The sequence below is a fragment of the Diceros bicornis genome, chromosome 27 (genome assembly GCF_020826845.1).
Source record: "Diceros bicornis minor isolate mBicDic1 chromosome 27, mDicBic1.mat.cur, whole genome shotgun sequence".
NCBI lineage: Eukaryota > Metazoa > Chordata > Mammalia > Perissodactyla > Rhinocerotidae > Diceros > Diceros bicornis.
Window position 1 is genome coordinate 45,198,312 of NC_080766.1, and position 27,745 is coordinate 45,226,056.

General features: G+C 41.9%; 1 protein-coding gene and 1 non-coding gene across 16 annotated transcripts in view; both read left to right on the forward strand.

Annotated features, from left to right (window-relative positions):
* PCBP3 (poly(rC) binding protein 3) overlaps window positions 1–27,745 on the forward strand; it is a 263,795-nt gene that overhangs the window by 167,249 nt on the left and 68,801 nt on the right. For 2 of the 15 annotated variants that reach the window (XM_058523300.1, XM_058523296.1), the window contains exons 1-2: window positions 21,002–21,143; window positions 22,213–22,344. The exons of the other annotated variants lie outside the window; for them this stretch is intronic. Coding sequence is in view for 1 of the 2 variants with exons in the window: in XM_058523296.1 (XP_058379279.1) it covers window positions 22,335–22,344 (10 nt within the window). In the remaining variant the exon portion in view is untranslated. Of the gene's footprint in view, window positions 1–21,001; window positions 21,144–22,212; window positions 22,345–27,745 lie in introns of those variants that run through there. 15 annotated transcript variants of the gene reach the window in all.
* LOC131393055 (U6 spliceosomal RNA) lies at window positions 5,211–5,317 on the forward strand. The gene has a single exon (XR_009215842.1). It is a non-coding gene; the product is annotated as a U6 spliceosomal RNA (small nuclear RNA).

Sequence of the window (27,745 nt, forward strand, 5' to 3'; positions counted from 1 at the left end):
GTAGGGGGGCTGGGCTGAGACTTGCATTGCCCCTGCTGCTGGTCTGGGAGCCACACTGAGAAGTATGGTGGGGACTTCTCAGGGTCTTGGTGGAGCTGCAGTATTAAACGATCCTCACATCTCAGGGCTTATAAATACAGAGTTTAGCTTTCATTCAGTTGGATCAGCAGTGGCTTTTTTATGTTGACTTCTTCTTCCCAGGCTAATGGTATAGGCTTTCTCTGGAATACAGTCAGAATCATAGCAGAAGGAAGAGTGTTAAAAAACAAAATTCGGTGGAGTAAATTTGAAGATCTAATTAGTTTTATTAGGTGCTTCATGACTTGGACAGCATCCCATCCTGCAACTAGCGGGGTGCTGCAAGGGGTTGTACAAAATGGAAGGTTTTTATAGGAAGGAGGGTGGGGCAAGGAAGCTATTAGCAAAAGAAAAGAAAGGACCGTTTTTTAGGCCAGGCCTTCTCTTCTTGGGGTTAGGGCCCAGCAGGGTCTTTGTCATGCAGATGGCCTCTTCTTCGTGACGGGGCTGGTAGTAGCTCCCAACAGGTTATCTTACTGGTACTTGACCAGAAAATTCCAGACTAGTCGATTAAGATTACATCTCTGGGAGAGTTGAAACCGCTGTTAGATCCGGGATCAAATCTAGGTTTGGTATCATGTGCTCCAGTAAGAGTGACGCCGTTTTGGCCTGTGGTTTTCTTTTTAATAAGAGAGAACATGGAGAACTATGGACTGGCGTGTAAAACTTCTTCCCAGAGGAGACATCACGTGGCTAAGCCTGACCTCAGTGGGCTTGGCAAGTTTGTCCTCTACCCGGGACAGGCGGTGAATATTTGGGAGCAATGAATAATACATACACTACAGTGTGCCTCCCTGGTCACAAAGGTTTGCTCCCCTCCTTTCACGGTGCAAATAAGGCCTGCCCGAGGGAGACCGCCAAAAGCCCGGTCCATCGGTGGCACAGGCTTAACGGCAGGTTCTCTGTCACATTTCTTAGTTAGCTCCAGATCTGCCTCATCCTGTCTGGAGACCTAAGGACTCAGGACCTGATGTACACAGGTGGGGTCAGTATGCAAAAAATCATACAAGCCCCCCCCTTATGATGGAGCAGGAGAGGGAAGTACCTAAGTCCCTGCACCCCATTGTTGACAAATAAGAGACATAAACTTCAAGAGAAGCAAAAAGGTTTTGGAGGTCTCAAGAATTGCAGTTCGGGAGACAGATTCAAGTAGAAACTCAAAATGTGCTCTGATTACAGCAGAGGGGCTAAGAGTTTTTAAGGGAGAAAAGGAGGAAGATGAAGTGAGTTGTATTAAGGAAGAGTTCATTGGTGCCAGATGAGGTAGGGCTGGGTTTGTACTTCATAGATTGGCTTGAGGTTCAGTCATCGTACAAAAGACTAGACTTTACTTCATTGATTAGTTAGTGATTCAGTCATTAGCAAAGTCCAGTTCCATCAGGCCTTACAAACAGGATATTCTTGTCCTTACTGACTTCTTGGAATCTTGGCGGTTTGGTCCAGTTTGGAAGATAAAGAAAACAAGATGTGCAAGGCAATTCCTCTGAAATGGCTGCTCTGGCTCTAAATTAATATGACTCCACTCATGTCGTCTTTCACATTTTCCCTTTTGATCGAGATCTTTCTCTGAGAGCATTGCTGATCAAACACTGGAAAGCATTACTGATCGATTGTTGGAAAGCATTGCTCATCAGCCTTCAAAGCATCATTGGTCTCTTGTCGCCAGGAAGGCTTATTCCCAGTGTGTGTCATGTCCCACATAGGAGGGAAACCGGTTTCCTTGGGAGCCTTTAGGCCACGTTTGAGCAACGAGAGTGCCAGAGCAGAGGAAGGCTCTACTGTCAAGTTCTTTTAAGGGTAAACATCTTCTGTAGTTCCTTGAAGTTTCTCATGTGAAGTTTCATAAGCCTTAGTAATCATTTCAAAGCACTGAGTGATCAATATCTGAGTGGTGTTTTTATAACATCAAGCTATGCAAGGAGACAAAGTTTTACAACAATGAGAATTCCTATAATAGCAAACAAAACACTAAGTCCAAATTGGAGAATAGATCTGAACCAGGAGGCAATGCCTGGGGGCAGCCAGCTAAAGAGATCAAAGAATAACGGGCTATCAGTGGGCACTGCATTTAACCATTCGGCTCGTGCCCAAATTCTGTCTAGTTCTGTGTCCACCTTGCCAGAAGTGTTGACCCAAGTACAACAAGAGGTATTTACAACAGTTATAAATGTTACCTCTTAAATCCCTGGAGGTTTGATTGGTTCGGCAAGACATTCTAGACACTTAGGACAATGAATTAGGGGTGGAATGCCAGAGAGATAGGTGATTAAAGGTACTAAAGGATTCTCTAGGTTCATGGGCAGAACAAGGCTTCTGATGACAAACCCAACAGTCAGAAAGATTTCCCTCTTTTGTAATAGATTGGGAGATGTGGATAAGGGTATTATCTTTCCAAGAAAGAGAGGGAGAAGATAAGCTAAGAAGCAACAGTGAGTAAAAGGTGTACAGGCCTGGTCCAACCATCTTGGGAAAGCTGCCTGCCTTAGATGTCGGTTACTTGTCTTCCTAGTCAATTTGATTTGGAGGTCTCCAGCATTTGTACGGGACCGGATGTCAGTTGGAGCTTTCTTTAGCTGTAAGATGTATCTCCAAGGTTCAATGCCTTCTAGTTCTGCAGCAGAGTCAGTGGTTAGGAGCAATTGGTAAGGTCCTTTTCAATTTGGCCCGAGGGCTGTCTTTCTCTGATGATGCTTCCAGAATACCCAGTCACCAGGCTCTAGACTGTGACCAACAGGATCCTTTAAATTGGAATCCAGGAAAGCTTCTTTACCCTGTTGATGATAGGCTTGACTATAAGACATTAGAGGCTTACAGGAGCTGGTCATGCTAGCATAAGACAACAAGGGGTCAGCAGAAGGTTGTGTACCAATAGACATTGATCTGCTGGTAACCATCCCATGTGGAGTTAGTTCATGTTTTCCAGAGAGGGCGCTGTGAACAGTCGGTGAGACCAAAAGTAATACCTTAGGCCAGGGGGGTCCAGTCTATAGATATATAATAAAAACCTCAGAGACAATTAACAGGACTAGAGTCCAGTATCTACAAAGGTGCAAACATAATTTTTCTTTCTACAATTACCCTCTTTTTTTTTTTTTACCAAAGATAATCACAGTAAAACAAATTTGTTTATATTGTAAACTTGGCCTGATTATTTATACAAGTGAAAATAAGAATACTCACTGAGAGTTTCTGAATTCTGGAGGGATCAGGTAGGGAGAAAAAGTAAATGTTTCATCTTTGTTCACAAAGGTATATCTTACCAAATTGTTGATAAGCTTAAGAGAAAATATTTCTTCAAATCTGGAAAAACAAAGCATTAAAGCATCTTTCTCAGCTCACGTGATCCCACGTAATTTAATATTTCTTCTGCTTGAATCCAGTTTTTCCAGTAGTTTTCTCGACTTTGCCTGATGATTGAGGATGATAGGAACAGTGATAATTCCAAGAAGTTTGAAAGGTTTTTGTTAAGGTTCGTATGATTTGCCCAGTGAAGTGGATGCCTCAATCACTGGAGGTGTGGAAGGTGGACCCCAAATGGGAAACACATTTTCTAACAGTTCCTTTGCCATTGTGACGTTATCAGCTTTGTGACAAGGGAGGACTTTAACCCATCCAGAAAACATACATACAATAACAAGAATGTATTGGTAACCCATACTAAGTAGCAGTTAAATGAAATTTAGCTGCACATGCTTAAAGGACCCAGAGGGAGGAGTTTGAGGCCTCTGGGGACAGAAATAGTTTTTCCTGTAGTGGGTGAAGGAATGTAAAAACGAAAATGGGGTTTGCCAGGTAGCCAGGAAGAGCCAAGTGGCCGTCTTGGGTTTCCCATAGTCCTGACTGTTCATTTAATTTACAGCCATTGTTTACCCATCTTAATTTCTCTGAATCAGGAGCAGACTGTTCCCGTGTTACAAGAACATCAGGATGGCAAAAGTCTGGCAATGAGGGGTCAATTTTTTGCAGAAGCAGAATGGACTTCATCCACATGTGTCATAACCTTTATAGATTCTGTTGTTGCTGCCTTTGCATGAAATTCAGCTAAGGCACTTTCCTGATATTTAGTGTGAGCCTCCATTTTGATGACAGACAACATTTTGTACCAGGGCATATTAGATTTCCAGAAATTTCACATAATTTCTGGAACTCTTATAACATACACTTATAAAGAAATAATATAAAGAAGGCTAAATGTTATTTCTTATTTGACACTGCTTCCCGTATAATTTAACATATCAGGTAAGCCTAATTAGTTTGATATCCCTCTTTTATAAGGAGAGAGAACAAATCTTTTGAGATGTTTCACAGATCCTCTGAAAAATCCCAAAGTTAGCTGGAAGTCAAAAAAGACTTCATTTAGAATCGGATTTTGGGAAGTCTGTCAAAAATATCAAAGAGATTTTGAAACACTTGCCTAAATAGCATCACAGATCATTATGAAACTTAACATTTAATTATCTATTTAACCAAAGTGACAAAAAAGATTTCAAAGACAAATGTAGAAGGTTACATAGCTGCAAAACCTTATTTCTTTTAATGGAAAAGAGCTTTTCTAAGTAATCAAAGACCTGATAAAGACAAAACACAGAATCTTTGTTTCCTGGGCAGATTACATTAAAGGTAAAGAAACTTTGTTTATAATTTCTTACTAAGAGTAGATCAATAATCTGAGAAGACTTTGTCGCTTAACAGAGAAAAAAGCCAAATTCTAATTTGTACCAGTATACTTTTGATATTAAAACTCATGTACTTAATTAAAATTCATTCCAATCTTAGCCAGCTTGACCATGCATAAAACTCTTTTCTCTCTTCCACAAACTGTAACTTTCTATTTACATTCAGAATTTGTCCTTTCTTCTTTCCCATAACCAGTTTTACTTTAGGACAAATTTACTTTCTTAACAAAAGTATCTTCATTCCTTATGCCTTCGTTTACTGAAAACACACATTTTCTCATAGCATAAATTTTTTTTAATGTGGCACAAGACATGTTTGCTAATAGATCCAAACATCTTTTAGTTTTTCTGTAATAAGAAGCCAAAAGTAGGTAAACTTAGACTTGTTTAGCAATGTTTCAATATTTTATCAATTCAATAATGTTTCAGTATTTTTTCCTATTTGAAAATGATCTAGTGCTCGCTTCGGCAGCACATATACTAGAATTGGAACGATACAGAGAAGATTAGCATGGCCCCTGCGCAAGGATGACACGCAAATTCGTGAAGCGTTCCATATTTTTATGCAAAGTGAAATAAGTCAGAGGGAGAAGGTCAAATACCGCATGATTTCCTTCATTAAGTAGTAGATAATAACAACAATAAACAAACACATAGGGACAGAGATTGGATTGGTGGTTACCAGAGGGGAAGGGGGGAGGGAGGAGGGTGAAAGGGATAATTTGGTACATGTGTGTTGTGATGGGTTGTAATTAGTATTTGGGTGGTGAACATGATGTAATCTATGCAGAAATAGAAGTACAATGATGTACACCTGAAATTTTTACAATGTTATAAACCAATGTTACTGCAATAAACAAAAAATAAAAAAAATAAAAAAAAAAAAGAAAATGATCTAGATATTCAGTGAATTTTCCATCATTTAACTTAGTAAAACTCTAAGGTTTCAAGTTACAAAAAAAATTTTGGAAGCTATTTTTAAGTACAGATACCATAACACACAATTACTATTAAAAAGTTCACCTAAAAACCTTTTTATTTTACTTACATCTATTTAGTTTACTTCTTCCCAATAATTATGTTTAGATTACTTACAGAAACTTCATGAGACATTAGACAAAGTTGACAAAGTCAGCCATCAATTTTTTGCTGCCAAATTTTGTAACAGAGATAACATGAATTTGTTTGACTTAATAAACCTAGGTAGAACAAAAGTTTTATCACATTAACTTGAAAAACATTTGGGTTAGTTTATATTACCTTTAGAAATAGTTCATATTAGCCTGGGCTCTTAGTTGCTGTAGGGGTGGAAGACTTTTCCCTTCTTCCCTTCTAGGTTCTTTGGCTGGTCTAATAATTAACTTGACATAAGACAGATTAACAGAAGAAAAATAAATTTAATTTTATATGTATGGGAGCCCTGTAAAAATATGAGACTCATGAAAATGACCAAAGCAGGAAGCATTTTTACCATTTAGACAAAGAAACAATAAATTTGTGAAGAACTGAAAAACAAAGAGATTTGGGCTTGGGGTAGTAAATTAGTGAGAACTAACAAGGTTTATTTATACAGCCTTCTTGGCCCTAAATTCCTTGTCTCTGGTGATAGGGATGCCTTCTACCCTCCTGGTACAGGAGGGTGCCTTTCACAGAGATTTATTTTCTGCTTTCAGGGGGACAAAGGAGGGTCAGAGTGTCCTTGCACTGGCTGTTTCTCAAGTAACTTTAATTCAAAATAATCAATATGCCAAAGTGGCTTATTGGGAGGTAACATATTTTGCTCCCCTTCATTGTTTACTGGGTATGAAGGTTCAGTGCTGCTGGATCTTCTGTTTCCCCATTTAAAGTCATAAAATCAGATTTGAATATGAAATCTTCTAATTTTTAAATGCTGCAAACAAATTGAGACCATGTGGACCAGTCAGCACATGTTAGGTGGATGTTGTCTGGTCACCAGAGTGAAAGCCCATATGCAGGGAAGGCTGAGGCCGAGCCAGGATGCTCAGGTGAGCAGAGAAAGTGAGCAGCATGGCCCAGCAGCAACCCTCTGTGCCGAGGCAGACGCACATCCTCAGCTCTCTCAGTCAGTGGCTGTCATGGTCCCATCGGCCCCTGGGCCCCTCACAGAGGCTCTGATTGAGGAGGCCATGAGTCCACAGGCCCCAAGTAGGAGGGAAGCAGTGAAGGCCTGGCCCAGGCAGCCCCTTGGAGAAAGGGTCGCAGGGTTTTTGGAGGCTTGGCTGCGGGCTTCTTCTGGGCCAGGTAGTCCTGGTGTGGTCCTGGGCATGTCCTCTGCATCACGATGCCCGTCATAGGGTGTACTTCATCTGCAGCTCGCCTTAGAGCCCCTACTGTATATTGTCAATAATAATGGAAACACATCACCTAAGGGGCTTTGCTTTATGATAGCCAAGTCTGTGCTGAGCTGGGCGTCTCCCTGGTCATGCAGACTGTCAGGCACCGCTGTGACCCAGTCGGTGGGGAAGGAAGGACAACCCTGGGTCCTGGTACTTAGCTGCCATCCAGCACAGTCTGTTCAATGTCTGTTTATGATATCTTCACAACAGAGAACGACCACAGCAGCCCTGTCCTTCCCCAGGTCACTGTGTCCCACAGAGTGTAAGTGTTAGTGTGGGGCACGCAGCTTGAAGTAATAGCATCTCTGAAACTGTGCACAGATAAAAGAGAAAATTGTGAGCAAAATGGGCCAGCAGGCTCCAAAATAAGCCCTGTTTTTAAAAAACAGGTGTGGTCTTTCAGAGTGTAGTGCAAGAGACAGGTGGTATGAAAGATTTCTTTAAAAAGTCACAAAGCAGCCTTTTGAACTGGCGTAGGGAAGGAGAGGGTCAGATGAGTTCTGAGATCGTAGAGTGCGTGTTTACAAGAAAACCCAGGAACACCAATTCTGAAAGCTGGGTGTGCCAGCACACCCAGGAGTAAAGGAGAGGTGACGAGGCCACAGTGAATCCAAGACAGAGCTGCTGGAAACCTGGACGTCAGGCTGGGGTCCACCAGGATCATCTCTGCCTGCCTGGCTTAGAGAAGAGAGTGTGGCCTGACGTCAGCCAGAGCAGATCTGCGCAGCTTCTGTTGACCCAGGGACTGTGCTCCACTCTTCGGTGTGACGGAGGTTCTGATGAATGGCACTGAGGAGAGATGAATTGTCATAGGAGCTGGGGGCATGTCTGTCTGAGTTAAAAGCCAAAGTGGGGCCAGCCAGAACCCGAGAGCAGCTGGGCCCAGGTGGGGCCAAAGCAGGCTGCCAGAGTGTGCCTCTCAACAGACCAATGTATTCTTCCTTAAATTCCAGTCCCTCATGCACCCAAAAGTGATCCTCCTGCAGGACACCCCAGAGGACCTGTTGCAGAAATTCCACAGCACCTGAGCTGGGCTGCACCCTTTGGCTGAGGAGTCCACCACCTGGGGGCTTTGATGTCACAGCAAAGCCCGGATGCTGTAAGCACTCCTAGCCCTGGCCTCTGTATGGGCTCCCAGCTCCTGTGCTGACCCAGTGCGCCTTGGAGAGCAGCTCTGCCCCATGTGCATCTGAGAAATCAGAGACAGAGAAAGGATCGCTGAGCTCAAGCCCAAAAAGACTCGGGGTGCAGAGCGCCTCATAGGTGTGCTTGCCCTTGGCCTGGCCACCCTGCCACTGCTCGAGGCTTCATGGGAGACAGAAGCTTGAGCAACACAGACCAGGGTATCTCGACCACACTCTTGTTAGCTGGACATGGGCCTGAACCCCAGCTCAGGCAAGCCAGACTGGACAGTGCAACAGTGCTTTCCCTGTGCCGTTTTTAGTCAGGCCAAATGGCTTTAGAGCAGAGGCCAGGCCAGCTCACCTGCCAACAAGGCCACAGACAGAAGGACATGGGCCCAGGGCGCCAGGAAGGGTGGGGAGAGCAGTGCCGCCATGCCATCTAAGGCAGCCTTCTCCTTCATCCTGCAGCGGGCTGCTGCTTGCCTGCCTGGTCCTGGGCCACTGCTGCTCCCAGAGCTGAGCATCTGGTCAGACCTGAAGGTTGCTGTTCTCCATGGGAAATACAATCTGATGGAGCCTTGGAGTCATTCTTGATACATCTTCACTCCTTGCTCATCGGATCCAACACCAAACCGTCCTAATTCTGCCTCCAAGGTGAACCTTGAATCTCCCTCCGTCCTGACTGCTCCAGTCACTGGGACCAGTCACACCCACCCAGTAGCCAGAATGGCCTTTAATAAGTGTAGCTGCAAACATGTCACCCACCCAGCACTAGTCCTGGCACTTAGAATACAGTCCCAGCCGCTTACGACCTGCACAGGCAGCCCTTACCTATTTGTCCCGCATCTTCCTGCTCCGCTGATCCCTCCATCTCAATGACAACTGTCCCCAATGTCTTGGCCTTCTTGCAGTCCTTTGTAAGCACCAAGCTCGGCCTGACCCCAGACCATCGTGCCACAGAGCTCCGGCCCACACTCTCTTCTTGTACCATGACTTTGGCTTTCCTCCCATCAAGGGGCAGTCAGCATTCCCTCCTCTTGCATCTGGGCTCCCGGTGACCATAGTGAGAGTTACATGATGTGACTTCCACATCTAAATCACAGAAAGCACAGTGTGTCCTGGCTCTCAGGATGCTCACTCTCGAACCCAATCCCTGGTGCTATGCTGTGAGCAAGTGAGGGCCACAATTCCTTAACGTCGTATCATATGACACAAGTACGTCCACATGAAAATTTTCCAGCAGTCTTTTTACTGTTGATCTGCTTGTCAGGATCAAAACAAGGTCCACTCATTGGATTTGGTTGTTATGCCTCTTAAGTCTAGTTTTGAGGAATGTCCCACATTCTGGACTTGGCTGGTTGTTCCCTGTGAGGTCATTCAGCATATTTCTCTGTCTCCATATTTCCTGCAACCTGGCTTTCTTACATTCAGGGTCATTTTTTTAGGCAAGCAAACATCGTAGGTAGCTCTCTGTACTTTGTACTGTGTCATGTTCCTCTGACTGATGCCAAGACTGAGGAGCGAGTTTGGATGTGTCCATCTGATTCCTCCACTCTCAGGCTCACCAGCACCTTTCACGTAGTGTTGTTAGGACCCATTGGTAATCATGCCTAGGTCCGTTATTCCATTAAGGCTGCAGAAGTGTGACTTTTTCACTGTACAATTCTTTCTGCATCTATTAGATGGGATTTTTCTGCATAGAATAGCTTTCCTTCATTCACTAGGGCTATTTAGTTACCTAAAATATGATTCATACCAGAAAGGCAGGAGGAATGCTTAGTTCTTTGCATTTAATTATATTTTCATTGGAATGTGTTGGTACTCTGGAAGCCTCCGATGATGTCCAATGAGTTTTGTTTCTCTCTCTGCTTTTCTTTCTTTTTAAAACATCATTAATAATTTATGGATTTCACATATGCAGTAAATTTTATTCAATTGCAACTATTATTCTCTTTACTCAAATTGTTCCATTTTTGGCTGGCTCCTGTGTCTCTTTGCTATAACTACACTAGTCTTTGATGGCTTCCTTGCCTCTGTCATACAACATGTTGCAACTTCATCTTTCATATTTCCTTTCTCAGACTTTCTGGAATCACCTAATTCTCCTAAAGAGCCCTGTCTTAGCCCCAGTTAGGGACCATAATCTAGGCATTAAGGATGCTTATTGCAATTGTGTTGTCATTGCTTTTTCATAATTTTAGTGGACAGAATTAAGAAACATGTATTTTGTAAAAGGGAAAATCATGAGTTCACAGATATATTTCTAAATCAAATTTAAGATTACAGGTTTTTACTTAAAAATTTTTAATTTTATACTTCTCTTTTCTCTCATCACTAGCATGATTACTTATTTGCTTCATCCTAAATATACATACAACAGGTTTAGAATAATAATACCAGTGTCATTGCTATAAATAAATGACTAAATTAAGGGTAGTATATTTCCTTGCACTTCTATCTATCCTTAAAATATATCCCCTTGAGGATATGCAGCCAGATTCCTGTGTTTTAAGATCAATTGCCTCAGTTCTGCTCTCTGTATAGTTACATCACCAAATTGGTATATACTTAGGTGTTTATTTTAGCTTTTAGGGATTTTAAAAAATTCTTGTTTGATTATGTAAACATTTACATGATTCTAAAGTAAAAATTTATTGCAAAGTCCGTTCAGAAAGGTCTTACTTCCATCCCATTCAATTCCCTCCCCTTTTAAGTAGCTTTTAATTTTATCTTCCCATTATTTCTTTTTGAAAAATATAAACAAATATGTATATAAATGAGTTCCTTGACTTAGTAAATATTTCCTCATTGTTCATATTTCTTTTGATTTTTAAGAAGGTTTGTATTTTTTTCTTGGCCTTATACTATTCTCTGTCTGTATAATTCACATAAACCCCTCTTTTCTTTTTTTACAAACTGCCTGTTTACTTGCTATCATGAGGAATATTAAAGTTAGCTAGAAACCTCTTCTTTTTTGTCCCTTATTCCTCTCCCCTAGTAATTATTTTCATGTGATATCAGTTTACTCCCTGTTAATAGCTGTGAGGCTGTGAGGAAATTTAGTCTAATTCCCATTTATTCTCCCACTTCTCCCATTTCATTAGTGGTATTAATTTTTTATTTCCAGCACACTTGACATTTGCACATTATTCTGTTGCCCTTAACTCCATCATTTAGTCCTCATTCTAGAGTTAAGTATATCTGATACTTATCATCATACCTGATGACAAAGCTTCTCCACTTATTCTGAGGTTGCCCAAAACCCATTCTGTATTAGGTTCTTCAGAATGGCCTCACAAGAAAAATATTCCCTGTGTTCTTGCAGGTTTGTGTCTTTTTATCTGTGCCCTTTAGCTGCATGAAAATCCTTGGTTTATATTTTTTTCTCTTTAACATCTTAAAAATGTTGCTTTCCTGCTGTGTTTCTGTTGAGAGGTCCAACATCACTCTTTTCATTATAAGTGTGTAGGACATTTTGCTTGGATGCCCAAAATTCTTCATCCCTAAATTCTAATCATTTTCCAAGGTGTGTCTTGGTCTTAACTGCTCAGGTTTGAATTTTCCAGGAACACAGTGTGCCCAATCCCTGTGTAGATTCAAGCCTTCTTTTATTTCAGGAAATGTTTTTGGAATATATGTGGAGCTGCAACAGGATTTCCGTTTTACGTATGTTGGATCTCTTGTGCCTCTTTTGTGTCTGTCATGTTCTCCTGAGTTTTTTTGCTTCTACTTCCATTTCATTACTTTCTTTCTCTTCTTTCTGTGCTCTATTTCATTTCCTGTGCCTTCTATGCTGTCTCCTTGCGCATGTTTTTTTCTACTTTTCCTTTCTGAAAAAAATTCTAGTTTGCTCCTGAGTTCTGTCAGCCACCTTTTCATATCTCTTGTTTTGTTGCCATTCCACTTTTGAGTTCTAATTCTATTTTAAATTATGTTCTTCTAAAATGTTGATTATTTTCTCAGTTTTTTTAGTTCAATTTGACATATTTAGCTATAATTTTCATCTTCCTTGTGTTCCTAGTTTTTATCATCTGTTACAATGTTACTTACTTTGTTTTTACTTCTTTTTGGTAATATATTCATGTGAGATTTGGTTGTCATTCTTTGTCTCCCATTTTTAAATAATGGTTTTTCTGGGGTATTAGGAAAAAGGTTACCTGCAGAGGGATTGGGAATAAGCCAGACTAACTTTGCTAGCTTTAAGGATCAAAGGATCTCTTCTGTATTGTTGCCATGAAATATTTTTTAAATGGCCTCTTTCCATAGGCATTTCTGTCTCTGAACATCACTCCTGATTCAGGAGGGCTTCCTCTCCCATCGCTGTTCTCTAGAGATGTATAATCTTTCCCTCCCAAGGCAGCGCTTTCACCTTAAATCACTGTGTTTTGCATAACCTGTACCTTCTGAGGTTTGCCTCCTCTGGAGTTTTCTTTTTCTGGAACTTTCTACCAAAATGCACAGCGTTCCAATCTAGCTTAATTTGTATTTTGTTTGGGACAGTTTTTCCTCCAGGTGATTCTCTGTCCAAAAGTGAATATTTGTTGTAGATTTCTGAGATCCTTGAAGACTTAGGGCCCTTCAGTACTGTTTAAATTTCTCATGAACTCCTAAGTGGTTCCTTGCTGTTTTCTTTATTTCTTTTTTTTTCACTTTCCTAGAACTTGGTGTCTGTAAGTACTTTCTGGAGTTTCTCCATTTGCTTTCAGAGTAGTCACCTAGATTCCCACTTAGTGTGGATCTCTATTTCTTTGGGAGCATATTAATATTTGTGGGATATTTCTGAGGTCTGTGGTTCAAAGAACTGTTCCCCACTCACATTCTGTTGCTGTAAACACTGTGCATTCAGCTGATTCATTTTGGATCCTGATGCTGTGTTCTGGCCACGCCTACCCATAGTCGAGGGATTCCTTGACATCTAGTTCTATTGAAGAGGTCTTCAGTAGATATTTTCTTTCTGAATCTTGTCACTCTGGGAATTTTAAAGGAATTTTGAGAATTAAAAGGAAAAAACTACTATGCTGTTGCCATGACCATGACAGTAAAATTTTATATACATTTAAGTCCCAGGAGACTTAATTATTAGTTAAGTAAATAATAGGTAATTATTATTGTCCTATATGGTTGATATTGGTTTACTTTTGTTCATATTTTAAAATTTTCATTGCTCTGTTCTTTCCTGCAAATCCAGTATTCTTTCTGGGATCTTCTTCCTTCTGCCTAAACAACATCCTTTAAAATTTACTTTAGAGTGGGTCAACTGGAGAAGAACTATCCCAATTTTCTGATTATCCGGAAATGTCTTTATTCACTTTCATTTGTCAAGGATAATTACATTTAGTAAAGAATTCTCAGTGGACAGTGATTTTCTTTAGAGAACTAGAGCTCTAATTTACTTATGTTCTGGTAAACATTGTTATTGTTGAGAAGGCAGCTTTCAGTCTAAACTATTGCTCTTTTGAAAATAATCTCATTTATTTCTTCATTTGCTTTTAAGATATCTTCTTTGGCTCTGTTTTCTTGAGATTTTATTATGATGTGTCTAGTCTGAGTTTCTTTATACATCTTGCTTGGGATTGGTTAGAGTTCCTGAGTCTGTGGATTTGGTGTCATTCAGTTCTAGAATATTTTCAGCCAGGATCTGTTTAAAAATAGCATCTGCTCCATTCTCTCTGTCTTCTCCTCAGCACCTGATTAAAAGTATATTAGATATCTGCACAGTATATCTATATCTCTTATCTTATCTTTTGCATTTTCCATCTATTTCTTTGTGTAATACATTTTGTGATAGTCTCCTGTGACAGTGTCAGCTCACAAATTCTCTTTTCAGTCCTGCACAGTTGTGTCATTAAACTTTTTCATTGAATTTGAAATTTTAGGTATTGCAGTTTTTTGTTTTAGAATTTCTCTGTGCTTTTTTTCAACTTTGCTATGACATTATTTTTAACTTTTTATTTTGAAATAATTACAGACTCACAGGAAGTTGCAAATATAGTACAGAGTCTCCTTTGACATTCACCCAGCTTCTCCCAGTGGTAGCATCTTACATAACTACGTACAATATCAAAACCAGGAAAATGACAAGGTTGCGAGACTGCTAATTAGACTTCAAACCTTATTCCAGTGATACCAGTTTTTACCAGCACTTGGTTTTGTGTATGTGTAGTAGTCGTAGTAATAGTAGTAGTTATAGTAGTTCTAGGCCATGTTAGCCCCGTGGGCAGATTTGCATAACCCCCTCTACAATCTAAGATACACAACTGCTCCTTCCATCACCACAAAGGAACTGCCTTAAGCTACCCTTAAATAGTCACTACCCCAACCACTCCCATCTCTGTCCCCTGGGAACCAATAATTAGTTCTCAGTCTTGACAATTATGTCATTTCAGAAGTGTTATATAAATGGAGTCATACAGTTTGCAACCTTTTAAGATTGGCTTTTGCAGTCAGCATAATGTCCCTAGATCCATCCCAATTGTCGTGTGTGTCAGTAGCTTGTTTCTTTTTATTGCTGACCAATTTTCCCTCATATGGATGCACAACAGTTTGTTTAAACACTCACCATTGAAGGACATTTGGGTTGTTTCCAGTTTTGGGCTATTATCAATAAAGCTGCAATTTAAGTTTAAGCACACATTTTTGTGTCAACATAAATTTTTATGCCTCTGGGATGCATGCCCAAGAGTGCATTTGCTGGGTTGTATAGTAAGTGAATGTTTAGTTTTATAATAAGATATTTTTTCAGATTGGCCAATAATTGATACTATCACTATTTTATTTATTTATTTATTTATTTATTTATTTTTCCCCCCAAAGCCCCAGTAGATAGTTGTATGTCATAGCTGCACATCCTTCTAGTTGCTGTATGTGGGACACGGCCTCAGCATGGCCGGAGAAGTGGTGCATCAGTGCGCGCCCAGATCTGAACCCGGGCCGCCAGCAGCGGAGCGCGCGCACTTAACCGCTAAGCCACGGGGCCGGCCCACTATCACTATTTTTTAAAGCTATTCTAATAGGTGTGTACCTCACTGTGGCTTTAATTTGCATTTCCCTAATGACTCATGGCGTTGAATAGTTTTTCATGTGCTTATTTGCTACCCATATATTTTCTTTGGGGAAATATCTGTTCATGGCTTTTGCTCGTTTTCTAATTGATTTTTTAAAATTTTTTCTGTTGAATTTTGAGTATCCTTTATATATTCTGCATGCTTGTCTTTTGTTAGATATGTGGCTTGCAAATATTTTCTCCCAATCTATAGCTTGTCTTTTCATTCTCTTAACAGGGTATTTTGCATAGCAATCGTTTTTAATTTTAAGTTCAATTTATCAAATTTTCCTTTCATGGATCACGCTTTCTGTGAAGTCTAAGAACTCTTTGCCTTGCCCTACATCCTGAAGATTTTTTGCCTATTTTTTTCTAAGAGATTTATAGTTTCTTGTTTTACATCTATGTCTATGATCCATTTTGAGTTAATATTTATGTAAGGTGTGAGACTTAGGTCAAGATTCATTTTTTGCCTATCCACTTGTCCCAGCACCATTTGTTGAAAAGACTACTCTTTCTCCATTGAATTGTTTTTCCACCTTGCCGAAAATTAGTTGGGCACATTTGGGTGGGTTTATTTCTAGGTTCTCTATTCTATTCCACTAATTTATGTGTCTTTCCCTCTGCCAATACCATACTATGTTGAATACTGTGGCTATAAAGTAAGTCTTATTATCGGATCAAGTGATTCTTCCTGCTTTATTCTTTTTTCAGGACTTCTTAAGCTACTCTAGGGCCTGTGCCTTTCCATATAAATTTTAGAATAAGCTTGTCTATGTCTACAAAAAACCTTGCTGGGATTTTTACAGGAACTGCATTGAACCTATGGATCAATTTGGAAGGAATTGATATCTTTATTATGTTGAATCTTCCAATCCATAAATATGGTATGTGCCTCCATTTATTTAGATTTCTTTGATTTGTTTCATCAGCATTTTGCAGTTTTCAGCATACAGATCCTGCATATGCTTTCTTAAGTGTATACCTAAGTATTTCATTTTATTTTGAGCAATTTTAAATGATACTGTGTTTTTAATTTTGGTTTATGTATGTTCACTGTTAGTATATAAAAATGCAGTTAATTTTTTAATTAACTTAATTACTCTTATATTCTGCCACATTTCTGAACTCACTTATTACTTCTAGGAGTTTTGTTTTGTTTTGTAGGATCCTTTAGATTTTCTAGGCAGAAAATTATATAATCTGCAAATAGAGAGAGTTTTATTTCTTCTTTTCCGGTCTATATGCCTCTGATTTATTTTTCTTGCCTATTGCAGTGGCTAGAACTCCAGTAGTACATTGAATAAGAGTGGTGAGAGTGGACAGCCTTGTCTTGTTCCCAATCTTAGGGCAAAGCATTCAGTCTATCACCATTATGTATGATGATAGCTGTAGGGTTTTTGTAGATGCTGTTCATCAAGTTGAGGTAATTTTCCTCTATTCTTAACTTGCTTGTTTTTTTTTTTTTTTTTTTACCATGAATAGGTGTTGAATTTCATCAAATCCTTTTTATGCATCAATTTATATGATCATATGGTTTTTATGCTTTAGCTTGTTGATATGGTGGATTGTATTGATTGATTTTTTTTTTTTAATATGGAGCCAGCCTTGCATATCTGAATAAATCCTACATGGTCATGGCGTATAATTCATTTATGCATTGCTGGATTCATTTTGCTAATTTAAAATTTTTTTTAGTTTATTTGTGTCCGTGTTCATGAGAGGCACTGGTCTGTAGTTTTCCTTTTCTGTACTGTCTTTATCTCTGGTTTTGGTATCAGACTAATAGTGGCCTCACAAAATGAATTGGGAAGTATTCTCCTTCTATTTCTCTGAAAGAGTGTCTAAAGTTGGTGTTCATTCTTCTTTAAATGTTTGGTGACATTCTCCAGAGAAAATCTGAGCCAGGAGATTTGTTCTTCTGGAGCTTTTCATTACAAATTTGATTTCCTTAATGGCTTTAGGAATATTGAGTTTGTCTATTTCATTTTGATTGATTTTTGGTAGTTTGTTGGTTCTTTATATTTCCTATTTCTTTTTGAAGTTTTTTAGAGATTTGCTTTAAGAATGTTTATAAATGCTCATTGAACAAGCATTTTTATGATGGCTGCTTTAAAATCCTTGTCAGAGAATTGTAAGATCTCTGTCATCTCAGTATTTAGCATTTGTTGATTTTCTTTTCTCTTTCATGTGGAAATTTTCCTAGTTTTTGATCTGAGAAGTGATTTTTGTGTCCTGGAAATTTGGGTTATTATGTTGTAATATTCTGGATCTTATATAAATCTCCTATCTTAGCAGGCCTCTGCCAACACCAGGTGGAAGGGAGCACCTTATTAACAACAGGTCCAGGCTCCCACCGTGGTCTCCCTGACTCTACGGTGGAGGGACGAGTGCCTTGTTACTGCTGGCTGGGGGTGGAAGTCTAGGCTCCCATCACAGCCTCTTCTGATAGGAGCAGTTGTAGTGTTTGGGGGGAGGGGAGTGGTGTTTCCTGTCATCTTCACCTAGAGTAGGGCGGGTATTGTCAAAAAGCCTTCTGGCTTGCTAGATTTCCTGTTCCCAGTCCTTCGCCTAGAGACAGAGAGTAGACTTTTCTTGAGACTTTTTTCTTTTTTTTTTCTTTTTGTCATTTTTAGGGTGCAGGCTTTTCCAGTGACCAATTTGGAATATATATGAGGGAAACAACACAAACGAAATGGTGAATTCACTGCTGCATCACTCTTCAAATCCTAAAGATCCTAGCCAGTCTACTTTCTTTTCTCCACCTTTCGAAGTTTTCTGATGTTTGTTTCATATTTAATGTCCAGAGTTTTCAGTTGTACTCAGCAGGAAGAATAGGGAGAAATGTGTTGACTTCATCTTGTCCAGAACCAGAAGCCCTTGTCTTCCTTTTAATTCCTAATATCATCTGTGCCTTCTTGATTATTTTTCTTGACCAATGTCATCAGAGGGTTGTATATTTTTAGACCTTTTTTGACGAACCAAATTTTATATTTGTTCATTTTCTCAATTGGCTCTTTTTTCTTTTCTTAACTTCTGATCTATTCTTTATTTTTACCTTCTTTATACTTTCTGTGGATACTTTCTGTTATTTCTCTAATTTCTTAAATTGCATTTTTTACTCACTAATTTTCTGCCTTTCTTTATTCCTAATACAGGCTTTTAAGGCTAAATTTTCCTGAAAATTCTGTTGTAGCTGCTTGCTACAAATTTTGGCATGCAGTGATTTTATTACTGTTGAGATCTCATTATTTTCTAATTTCATTGTGTTGATCCCACCCATTTCTTATTTAGAAGCATTTAAAAAATGTTATGTCCAGGGGAATTATAACGTTATCTTTTTCCTAATGATATCTAATTTAATTGCCTAGTGGGTGGAAAGCATGGTCTGTTGATTCCATGTCTTCAAAATTTGTTGACAGTCTCATTATGAGTTAGAACATTGTCAATTTTTGTTTTATTCTCTGAGAGCTTTAGGAGAATGTGTAACCTCTAAATGTCAGGTGCAGAGTTTTACACACACAGTATCATATTTTTTGTGTTGTTCATATATTCTACATCTTTATTATGTTTTCACTATGCTTGAATGAACTGTAACTGAGAGGCACGCTGCCATCTCCACCAGGTGGACAGTGGTTGTTTGGCTTGGGTGTCACTCATCATATTGAATCCCCAATCAGGGGCTCTTGTAGCATCTATGTACTTCCTCGCAGCTCAGAAACAGTTCTGTTATCTCTTGATGGAATTATTGCTTTATCTCTTGAATTTCCTCCTGCTTCTTCTCCTGCCCCTCTTCACCTTCAACTTGTTTTCCATACCAGCAGCCAGATTGCTGTGTTAGAATATTGTGATTTCTCATGCCTCTTTTCTTCTCAACACCCTCTCACAGCCCTGTTTCCCACAGATCCCACCTACTCCCATTCTTAAATGGTCTAAAACACCCTACCCAACATGGCTCCTCGTCTCTTCTCTACATCCATCTTCTGCTGCCCTCCCCTCACTCACCCTCTCCTGACACATGTCCTCCTGGCAAAAGGAGGAAGTGGAGGAAGCCCAGTGGAGAGCAGGTAGGAGAGCACTTTGCCTCATAATTGTCTGATGGTTCAAACTTCTAATGAAGCCTAAGCCCTTCATTAAGAACACGGATAATGGTGTGAGCTCCTTGTGCCTCCATGTGCACATGTGAGTGAGGATGTGCCTACCTGTGTGTGTGTGTTTGTGTGCATGTGTGTAGTTTACAGCTGAGTGAGCTTCTTTTGTTTGGACTTTGCCCAGGAGGAGAAGTGACGTCCTTGGGGACTCGTCCTTTGAAGCTGATTTGTTGTGGCGGCCTGTTCAGCAAGTCATTAAAAACCATTGCTTCTGTTGTTACTAAGTGGGTCATACAGTGAGGGAAGGCCATAGAGGTGAGGAAGGGGAATCATGTACCTCATTGTGTCTTCTCTGTCGTCCTCCCTTCCTAACACCAATTATGTTTTGAAAAGAGAACAGCAGAGCATCTCTTCTCTGAGATTTTCACGATGACTCACATCTAACAGGGTGCTTGGTGTCTCCTGCTCCCTGAAGCATGTTGGTAATGTCGGCAGAAGTGGGTCATTGCATGAATATGTCTGTTTGCCACATCACTTTCCTGGTGTTCCTTACCAATTTAGTGACATATCAGGGCTATATGTATTTAGTAAACTAGTGCCGTTTAGATGTTTCTATGCAATGGATGTTGCATAGATGTAAATTGCAAATAGAATGTCCTTTGGTTAAAGTTCATTAATTTCTGGTTTTATTGCATTGTTACCAGAGACAGCTATCTGTACCATTTCTATTTTATTGTAACTTATTGAGAGAATCATCCTGCCTGCTAGAATTCTGAGAGCCTTTTGGGAGAAGGGGGCAAGAGGTCTCATTATTCAGTCTGTTTTCTTCCATGTCACACTCCTGGTTTAACTTTGGCATTTCACTGTCTTCAGAACTGCTTGCTGTCTGGTCCTCAGTGAGTGCCCCGCCTCAGAGAGGAAACCTGCAGTTGTCTGTGGGAATAGAAGAGTGTCCAGCTAGTGACGACAGGTGCCAGGGGATCTGGCGGCCTCCTGCTTCCTTAGAGAAAGTCTTAATTCTTAATCTTGTTTTTACTCACTTACCTCCCTCCTTGGTCTCCCTGACTCCATGGTAGAGGGATGAGTGCCTTGTTACTGCTGGCTGGGGGTGGAAGTCTAGGCTCCCATCACAGCCTCTTCTGATAGGGGTGGTTGTAGTGAGTGTGGGGGTGTTCCCTGTCGTCTTCACCTAGAGTTGGGCAGGTATTGTCAAAAAGCCTTCTGGCTTGCTATTTCCTGTTCCTAGTCCTTCGCCTAGAGACGGAGAGCAGACTTTTCTTGAGATTTTTTTTCCTGTGTTATTTGTCATTTTTAGGGTACAGGCTTTTCCAGTGACCAATTTGGAATATATATGAGGGAAACAAAACAAATGAAATGGTGAGTTCACTGCTGCATCACTCTTCAAATCCTAAGGATCCTAGCCAGTCTACTTTCTTTTCTCCACCTTTTGAGGTTTTCTGATGTTTGTTTCATATTAAATGTTCAGAGATTTTAGTTGTACCTCAATGTATTATATGAGTAAGACATTTTAGCTTGAAACAAAGTCAGTGCTGTTGTTTATTGCCTAAAGTGGTTACCTGATTGACTCGGAGAAAGGGAAAGACATTTAACATAAGTTTCTAATTATTTTTAGTGCTAGACCTCACAATTCCAAATGTTGGACGCTGCTGTAAACAAGCCTTTTCAGATGTCTATAACAATAATTCGTGGAGGTCATAAATATGCACCTATGGAATAGATTTTAAAAAGGCAACAAAGAGGATAATGTTATGAAAGTGAGTACTTGTGACTGGGATTAAACTTCCAGTTTGGGCAACAAATGTGAATTCAAAAAGTAAACAGTCAAGGGGCCGGCCTGGTGGCGCAAGCGGTTAAGTGCGCGCGTTCCGCTGCAGCAGCCGGAGGTTCGCTGGTTCTGATCCTGGGCGCGCACCGACACACTGCTTGGCAAGCCATGCTGTGGCGGCGTCCCATATAAAGTGGAGGAAGATGAGCACGGATGTTAGCCCAGGGCCAGTCTTCCTCAGCAAAAAAAAGAGGAGGATTGGCAGATATTAGCATAGGGCTGATCTCCTCACCAAAAAAAAAAAAAAAAGTAAACAGTCAAGAAACTTAGACCAAGGTGCAATGGTGCACTCTGGAGGCACACTAGATGGTGCAGAAGGTGGCTCTATTTGGATAAAACTGCATGCTGAAATGGAAGAGTTTGAATGAAATTATTAGACTAGCTGTGAAAGTAGAAAATCAGCAATGTATTTATATTAATATATAATTTCATAAATGTTATTATTATTTTTTTTTTCCCCCAAAGCCCCAGTAGATAGTTGTATGTCATAGCTGCACATCCTTCTAGTTGCTGTATGTGGGACGCGGCCTCAGCATGGCCGGAGAAGAGGTGCATCGGTGCAGGCCCGGGATCTGAACCCGAGCCGCCAGTAGCAGAGCGCACGCTCTTAACCACTAAGCCACAGGGCCAGCCCTCATAAATGTTATTTTAAAGTCAGTGTATATGCATATAAATATACTAAATATTATAAATAGAAAGTTGACTTGTTTGTTTACATTCTCAAAAGTTTATACAGCTTTACCAAAACTCTTCTCTTGGATTTGTCAAATGGAAGCCTCCTCGTTTTTGGAGCGGCCTTATTCAGGCCACAGAGGATGGTATCCCAGGGTGAGTTCTTGCTGGCACCTCATCTCCACAGCCTGCACTGCCTCACCCTTGAATGCTTAAGGAATGTTTACTGCTCTATTGAATGCAAGAAAGTGAGTCTGTTGAAGCTCAGTCCTAACGAGCAAGGTCATAGATTTGTAAGCTCATCCTCCTGTGTTTTTGTGTTTTAGGTAGGGGCTCCACGACAAAGTCAGTCCTCCTATAAAGCACCAGTTCCGGTTGTGATGCTCTGAGTTATATAAGTCTGAACATTTGTGATCTATGGATCTGCTCTGACTCTAAGAGCCTGCTTATGGGGGAAGGTGAGTTCCTGTCCAGTATCTTTTATTTGCTTGTTTGTTTACCAAGAATGTATATGACAAAGTCAAGCTCACTCTGGAAAATGAAGTATGTTTGAAGTGGTGCAATGTGTACTTTACCCTCTTCAGTCTGTGATATGGTGTCAAATGGGGAGTAGTACAGGGAGAGAAGACAGATGATGAAAACAAGGGAAAGTTTAACAAAGAAAGGCAGTCGATGCACTAATGTGATAATGTAGGAACCGCATTCCCGGTTGACTCTTGAAAAATCACGTTGAGTTGAGTTGGAGTTTGAAGAAGCAGGTCTAAGTTTGAGGAAGCAGGTCTAAGCTGAGGCAGAGATGTTTCTCCGTGGCTTTTTCCCTTGAATTTTGAGGAGCATGGGAACCCTTAGAAGTATTTTTCCCTGAGTATTCCCCCTTGTTACCCCTCCCGGCCCTCCTCCCGCCATTTTGTAAAGGACACTCACCGGGTGGGGAATCTGGAGAGCTGGGTCTGTTGTCAGCTTGTTTGTTGGCTCCTCTGTACATGAGCACCAGCCAGAGGCAGGGCCCTGTGCTAAGCACTGCATGCTGGCCTGGCCCTGCTGACAGTCCTGCCATGTGTGCACGGATAGAGGAGCAGGTGTGCATGTGTGGAGGAGCATGTGTGCAGGAGTGTGTGTGCTGTGTGCAGGAGCATGTGCAGTAGCACGTGTGTTATGTGTTCGTGAGTGTGTGTGCAGGAGCATGTATGGTACCATGGGTGTTCTGTGTGCAGGAGCATGTGCAGTAGCATGTGTGCAGGAGTGTGTGTGGTAGTGTGTGTGTTCTGTGTGCAGGAGCATGTGTGCTGTGTGCTTGTATGTGGTACCATGTGTGCATGTGTGCAGGAATGTATGCAGTAGTCTATCTGTTCTGTGTGCTGCTTTGCGCTCCAGGACCCTGAGCCCTGGGTTCCCCCTGGTGGGTCTCACAGGTTCTGAGCCTGTAGTACTGACTTTGTTTGGCCTCAGTTTCTCACTTGTAAATTGAGGCCTCAGAGGTTCCTTCCACAGCTCACATGCCTCGGTCAGCTCCAGCCCAGTTATGGTTTATCCATCCATGTGTTTTATGTTACGAGGGCATCGCCAATGCCTTGAGTACATTCTAAGGTGCTTTGTTCATCTAGGGCCACAAAGGTGGCCACTGAGAATATGTGTTAAGCTCTATAATTTATTAATCCAGATTCACAACACAAATGTTATATTAATGTACCTCCCAGGTGGTTGTCAGAGAAACATGTACATCTTTAAAAAGTCACAAGACTTAATAATAAGGGACACCAGGCCCCTCACCGACTTTCTGAATTTTTTCATCATTCTTCTCAGTACCAGCTTCTCTCCTGCCCTGCCCAAATGTTGTCTGTCTAGTTTTGTTTTTTTTAATTACAGCTCAGCATTTTTAATCCTGTGGTGCTTGACCCAATTCCATAAGCCTGTGTCCTGTGTTGTTTTGATCTTTGCTTTGTTCTTCTTTGCACAGAGGACTGTTAAAACCATTTCAACCTCCAGGTGTCTATTTGGGCTGAATGTCAGTGCTGGTCACAGCAGACTTGAAATCTGCTGGATTTGGATGGAAGCTGAATGAAACAGCTCCTTTCACATGAGCGGCGCATCCCAGGCTATGGTCAAGAGCGAGGTCGGTTATGTAAACCAGACGGGCTGACTGGGGTTCTTTGGGCACATGTGGCGGACCGGCCGGGAGCACACCCAGACCAGGCTGCAGCTCACCTAAGCCAGGAGCCGAGGCGGCCCCACACTGGGCTCTCTGCCTCCTTTCCAGCCTGTCTGGATCCTCACTGGGGAGCCCATGCACTGTTTGTTTGCCTGGCCACATCTGCCAGGTTCTCCCGTGCTTGATGGTCTGAGCGTCTGACCCCATGTTAGGCACGCGACATGGCTGCAGAAATAATGGGTGGTCCACTAAGACGGAAAACCCACAACTGTTAGGGAGGTGCCCAACCGCTTTGCCCAACACATTCCAGTGAACTCGAAGCCACTGAGTGCCTTGTGCTGATCGACCCCCATCCAGGAGGTGTGGTGCTCACGGGGCATGGTTCCTTGCCCGTCCCTCTCCTCTCTTCCCCACCTGTCCCCTCCCCATGTGCGATGCATCCTACACCCTGAAACTGAAACCTGAAGTCATGTCCTCAGTTCTCACCCTGGCCTAGTTCCTCTCCGTAGCATTCAGCTTGGTGGTGGCTTGTCTGCCCCTGGCTCCCTGGATGTCACTGTCCCTCAGTTTCTTTCCTGGCCCTCTTTGTGGTCCCCACACCCTCAGCTCCTTCTCTTCAGCCGGTGACTCTGGTCCTTCATGTCCCTTCTGCATACTGCTTCCTGTCCCTCTCGCCTCTTCAAGGATTTGGCTGCTGCCTTGCTCTCTCTCTCTCTGCTTCCCACCCACACATAAACAGGTAGGTGGGCACGTCCACCTGCAGTGACCACCCATCTATCTGTCCCCTTGATGACTGGCCTTGCTGGTGCCACTTGCTAACCTTGCACCAGACCTGCCTTGTCAAAGTCCACAGACCTGCCCCCGCCAGACCCAAAGGTCAGTGTCCAGTCCTCCCCAGCGCCCTGTCAGCGGCACTTGATGCTGTCGGTCAGCAGGCCCTCGATGACCCGAGCTTTAAGAGTGTGAGCAAGCCCTGAGTGACTGTGCTGCTCGTCCGTAGCAGGAATAAGGACAGATCCTACACAGAGAGCTGCTGTGAGGAGTGAATTAGCCGACAGTGCCAGACACAGAGCAAGTGCTGTCCTCATGTTGGCTGTTAGTGTCCTCCTCCTCTGCCCAGTGCTACGTGTTGACGTCCCCAGCACTCAATGCTCGGTCGGGCACTGACGACAGAGCCTACCAGGGTGGGTGGGAGCAGGGACGGCCCCTCCTTATGGAAGTGCCGCTGGCTGAGCCAGTTTGTCACTGTGTGCCAGAGCTTCAAGCATGTGTATCCTTCGACCCAGAAATTATATCTATAAATACATATTCCAAGGATATAAGAGGGTCAGAATGAGGTCCACCCAAAGATTATTGTTAAAACATTGTTAATATAACAATTCAAAAACCCAGAATATACAATCATTGCGGATTAGTTACATTCTTGTGTATAAAATGGAATGCATAAAATAAAATGTCATTGGGAATTTGATTGCTGTTATGTAGCTTTAAATATATTGACATAGAAAAATATTTTGTGTTTAATGTTAAGTAAGAAAAACAGGACAAACATGGGTGGTTTGGTTCTATTTTTGTTAAAAAATATGATAACACATACCTACTGGAAAAAGTCTGAGTAGGTAGACCCCAAAGTAGCCCACTATCACAGATAGTCTTTCTGGGTGATGATATTACAGAGTTTTTTTTTGCATGTATGCATTTTCTATGTTTTTCTGTAATGAGCCTCCAATACTTGTGTTACTTTTCATTTTTTTTCCTGCAATGAACAATCAGGCTGACTTTGTAGTAAGACCTTCACGCCTCCACTTTCTCTCTGTGCGCCTCTGTTGGAGTCCACAGCACGTTCTGTGGGCTCTCTCAGTGGCCAGCTCAGTACCCCTGGCAAAATGCACACCTGACCTCACAGCAGCGATTCCTTTCTGTGGTCCTAGTTTGACCACTGCCTGTTGTGTGTTTTTATCATTTATCTGCATCTGATTTTGTGTTAGATGGTGAGGTAAAGGTGATAACTCAGTGAAAGGTGGAGCTGGGGGGCGGCTTTCTCCTGCTTGGTGGCAGAAGTACCCGTTCTGGTGGGTGGATCAGCGTGCATTCCACATCCTCTCCCAGGGTCTGAATCCATCCTTCCATCCTGCGCTGCCCAGGTCAGAGCCCTAGCATCAGGATGGCTCTCAAGGACACAGTGCTCAGCCTTTCTAAGTCTGCGTGCGGCTTGCTTTTAGGGCTGGACCTAGAAGCTCTAGATCAAACAAAGAAGAAGATGGGGAAAGGAGAGGATTTGCAGTTTGTGCCATCTCAGGCACCTCGTCCTGGTGCGGAGGAGCCTCATCCTGCAGTCCCAGGACCAAGCCCCCGTGTGCTAGAGGACCAACTTGGTGCGAGGCCCGTGCACGGCAGAGAGCCAGTGTGGCAATGACAGCTCAGATCTTCAGAGCTGCGTTGTGACTAGTGTTGGGCCCTGAGGTATTTGCCCGCACCCACCCTTCCCTTCCACAGGGAAGCAGCACAGGGCTTAGCTGCTGTGGCCAGTGTCCTGCAGGCATGCCGATTTGTGCAGTGGCCCCTGTTTGGGGGAAGGAGTCATTGAAATGACAGCGCATCCGTGCCGAGTGCACCCCTCCAACAGAACGAGGGGAGTTGGGCAAAAAGTAGGTCACATGTGCCTGGTCCCATGTCACGAGGTTTCCAACCTGAGGCCAATGGGATTCATAGCCTCCTTTGGTTTACAACAAAACACCACTCTAATTTTTCTCCTTTAGCATTTTATCTTCTCTAAACGGGGAGAGACCATCTGTCTGATAGCCACATCCAACCGGCCCTTCCCGACCTCACAGAGCCGCTTTGTTCTGAGGTAAGGGGATGCTGGGGCCCGAGCGAGGCTGCACTGGCCAGGAGAACAGGCTGAGTCCACGAGGGCCGAGGAGCTGGATGGGTACAGGTTGTTGGGAAGAGTGTTAGGAAGATGACTGCAGCCGTGCACGGTACTTTTCCCCATGATGAAAAAAGTGGAAATGGTGTTATATTTATACAAAGTTTTAGATGTACAGTTAGGGATATTCACATTAGGTCCTCTATTTTAATGATATGGCTCCTTTTTAAGGATTAAGGTCAACTATTAACACCCTAATGTGAAAGTGTTATTATGTAGAAAAATGAACATATAATTTTACAGATGTTTGTCAGTTGTTGATACTGGGAAGAGGTGTGGGAGTGTGATTCTCACACCTAGAAATGTTGGTCGTGCCCGTGGTGCAGGGCCTTGGGCTCTCTGTGTTTGAGAATGTCGACCGCTGGGGTACACGGGTGAGCTGTCGGCTTCTACTAGCATAAGCCCTGTGAAATCCACATATCAGAACAGAATTAACACGCGTGCACTGTTGATGGATGAGAACGTGCGCTTTTGGAGCTTGATACTTATATTGAGAAATAACAATTCTGTTATCTCTGGGAAGGCCAGCGAACATGATGCCTTTGTGATAAAGCAGATGTGGAATGTATAATAGTTTAACAGTGTTTGTAAAACTAATGTAAGTTTTGTGGCTTATAATTAACAAAATTTCCTTTTTTTTTGCCTGCTCTATGAAAGAACTAAAGTATTCCATTAGTTCAGGATCCTTCTGAGGAACATATTTTGGCAAGTAAAGAGTACAATATATTTGCAATATCTGTATAGTGGGCTGACCGCTGGTGCCACATTTAGACAAATTATA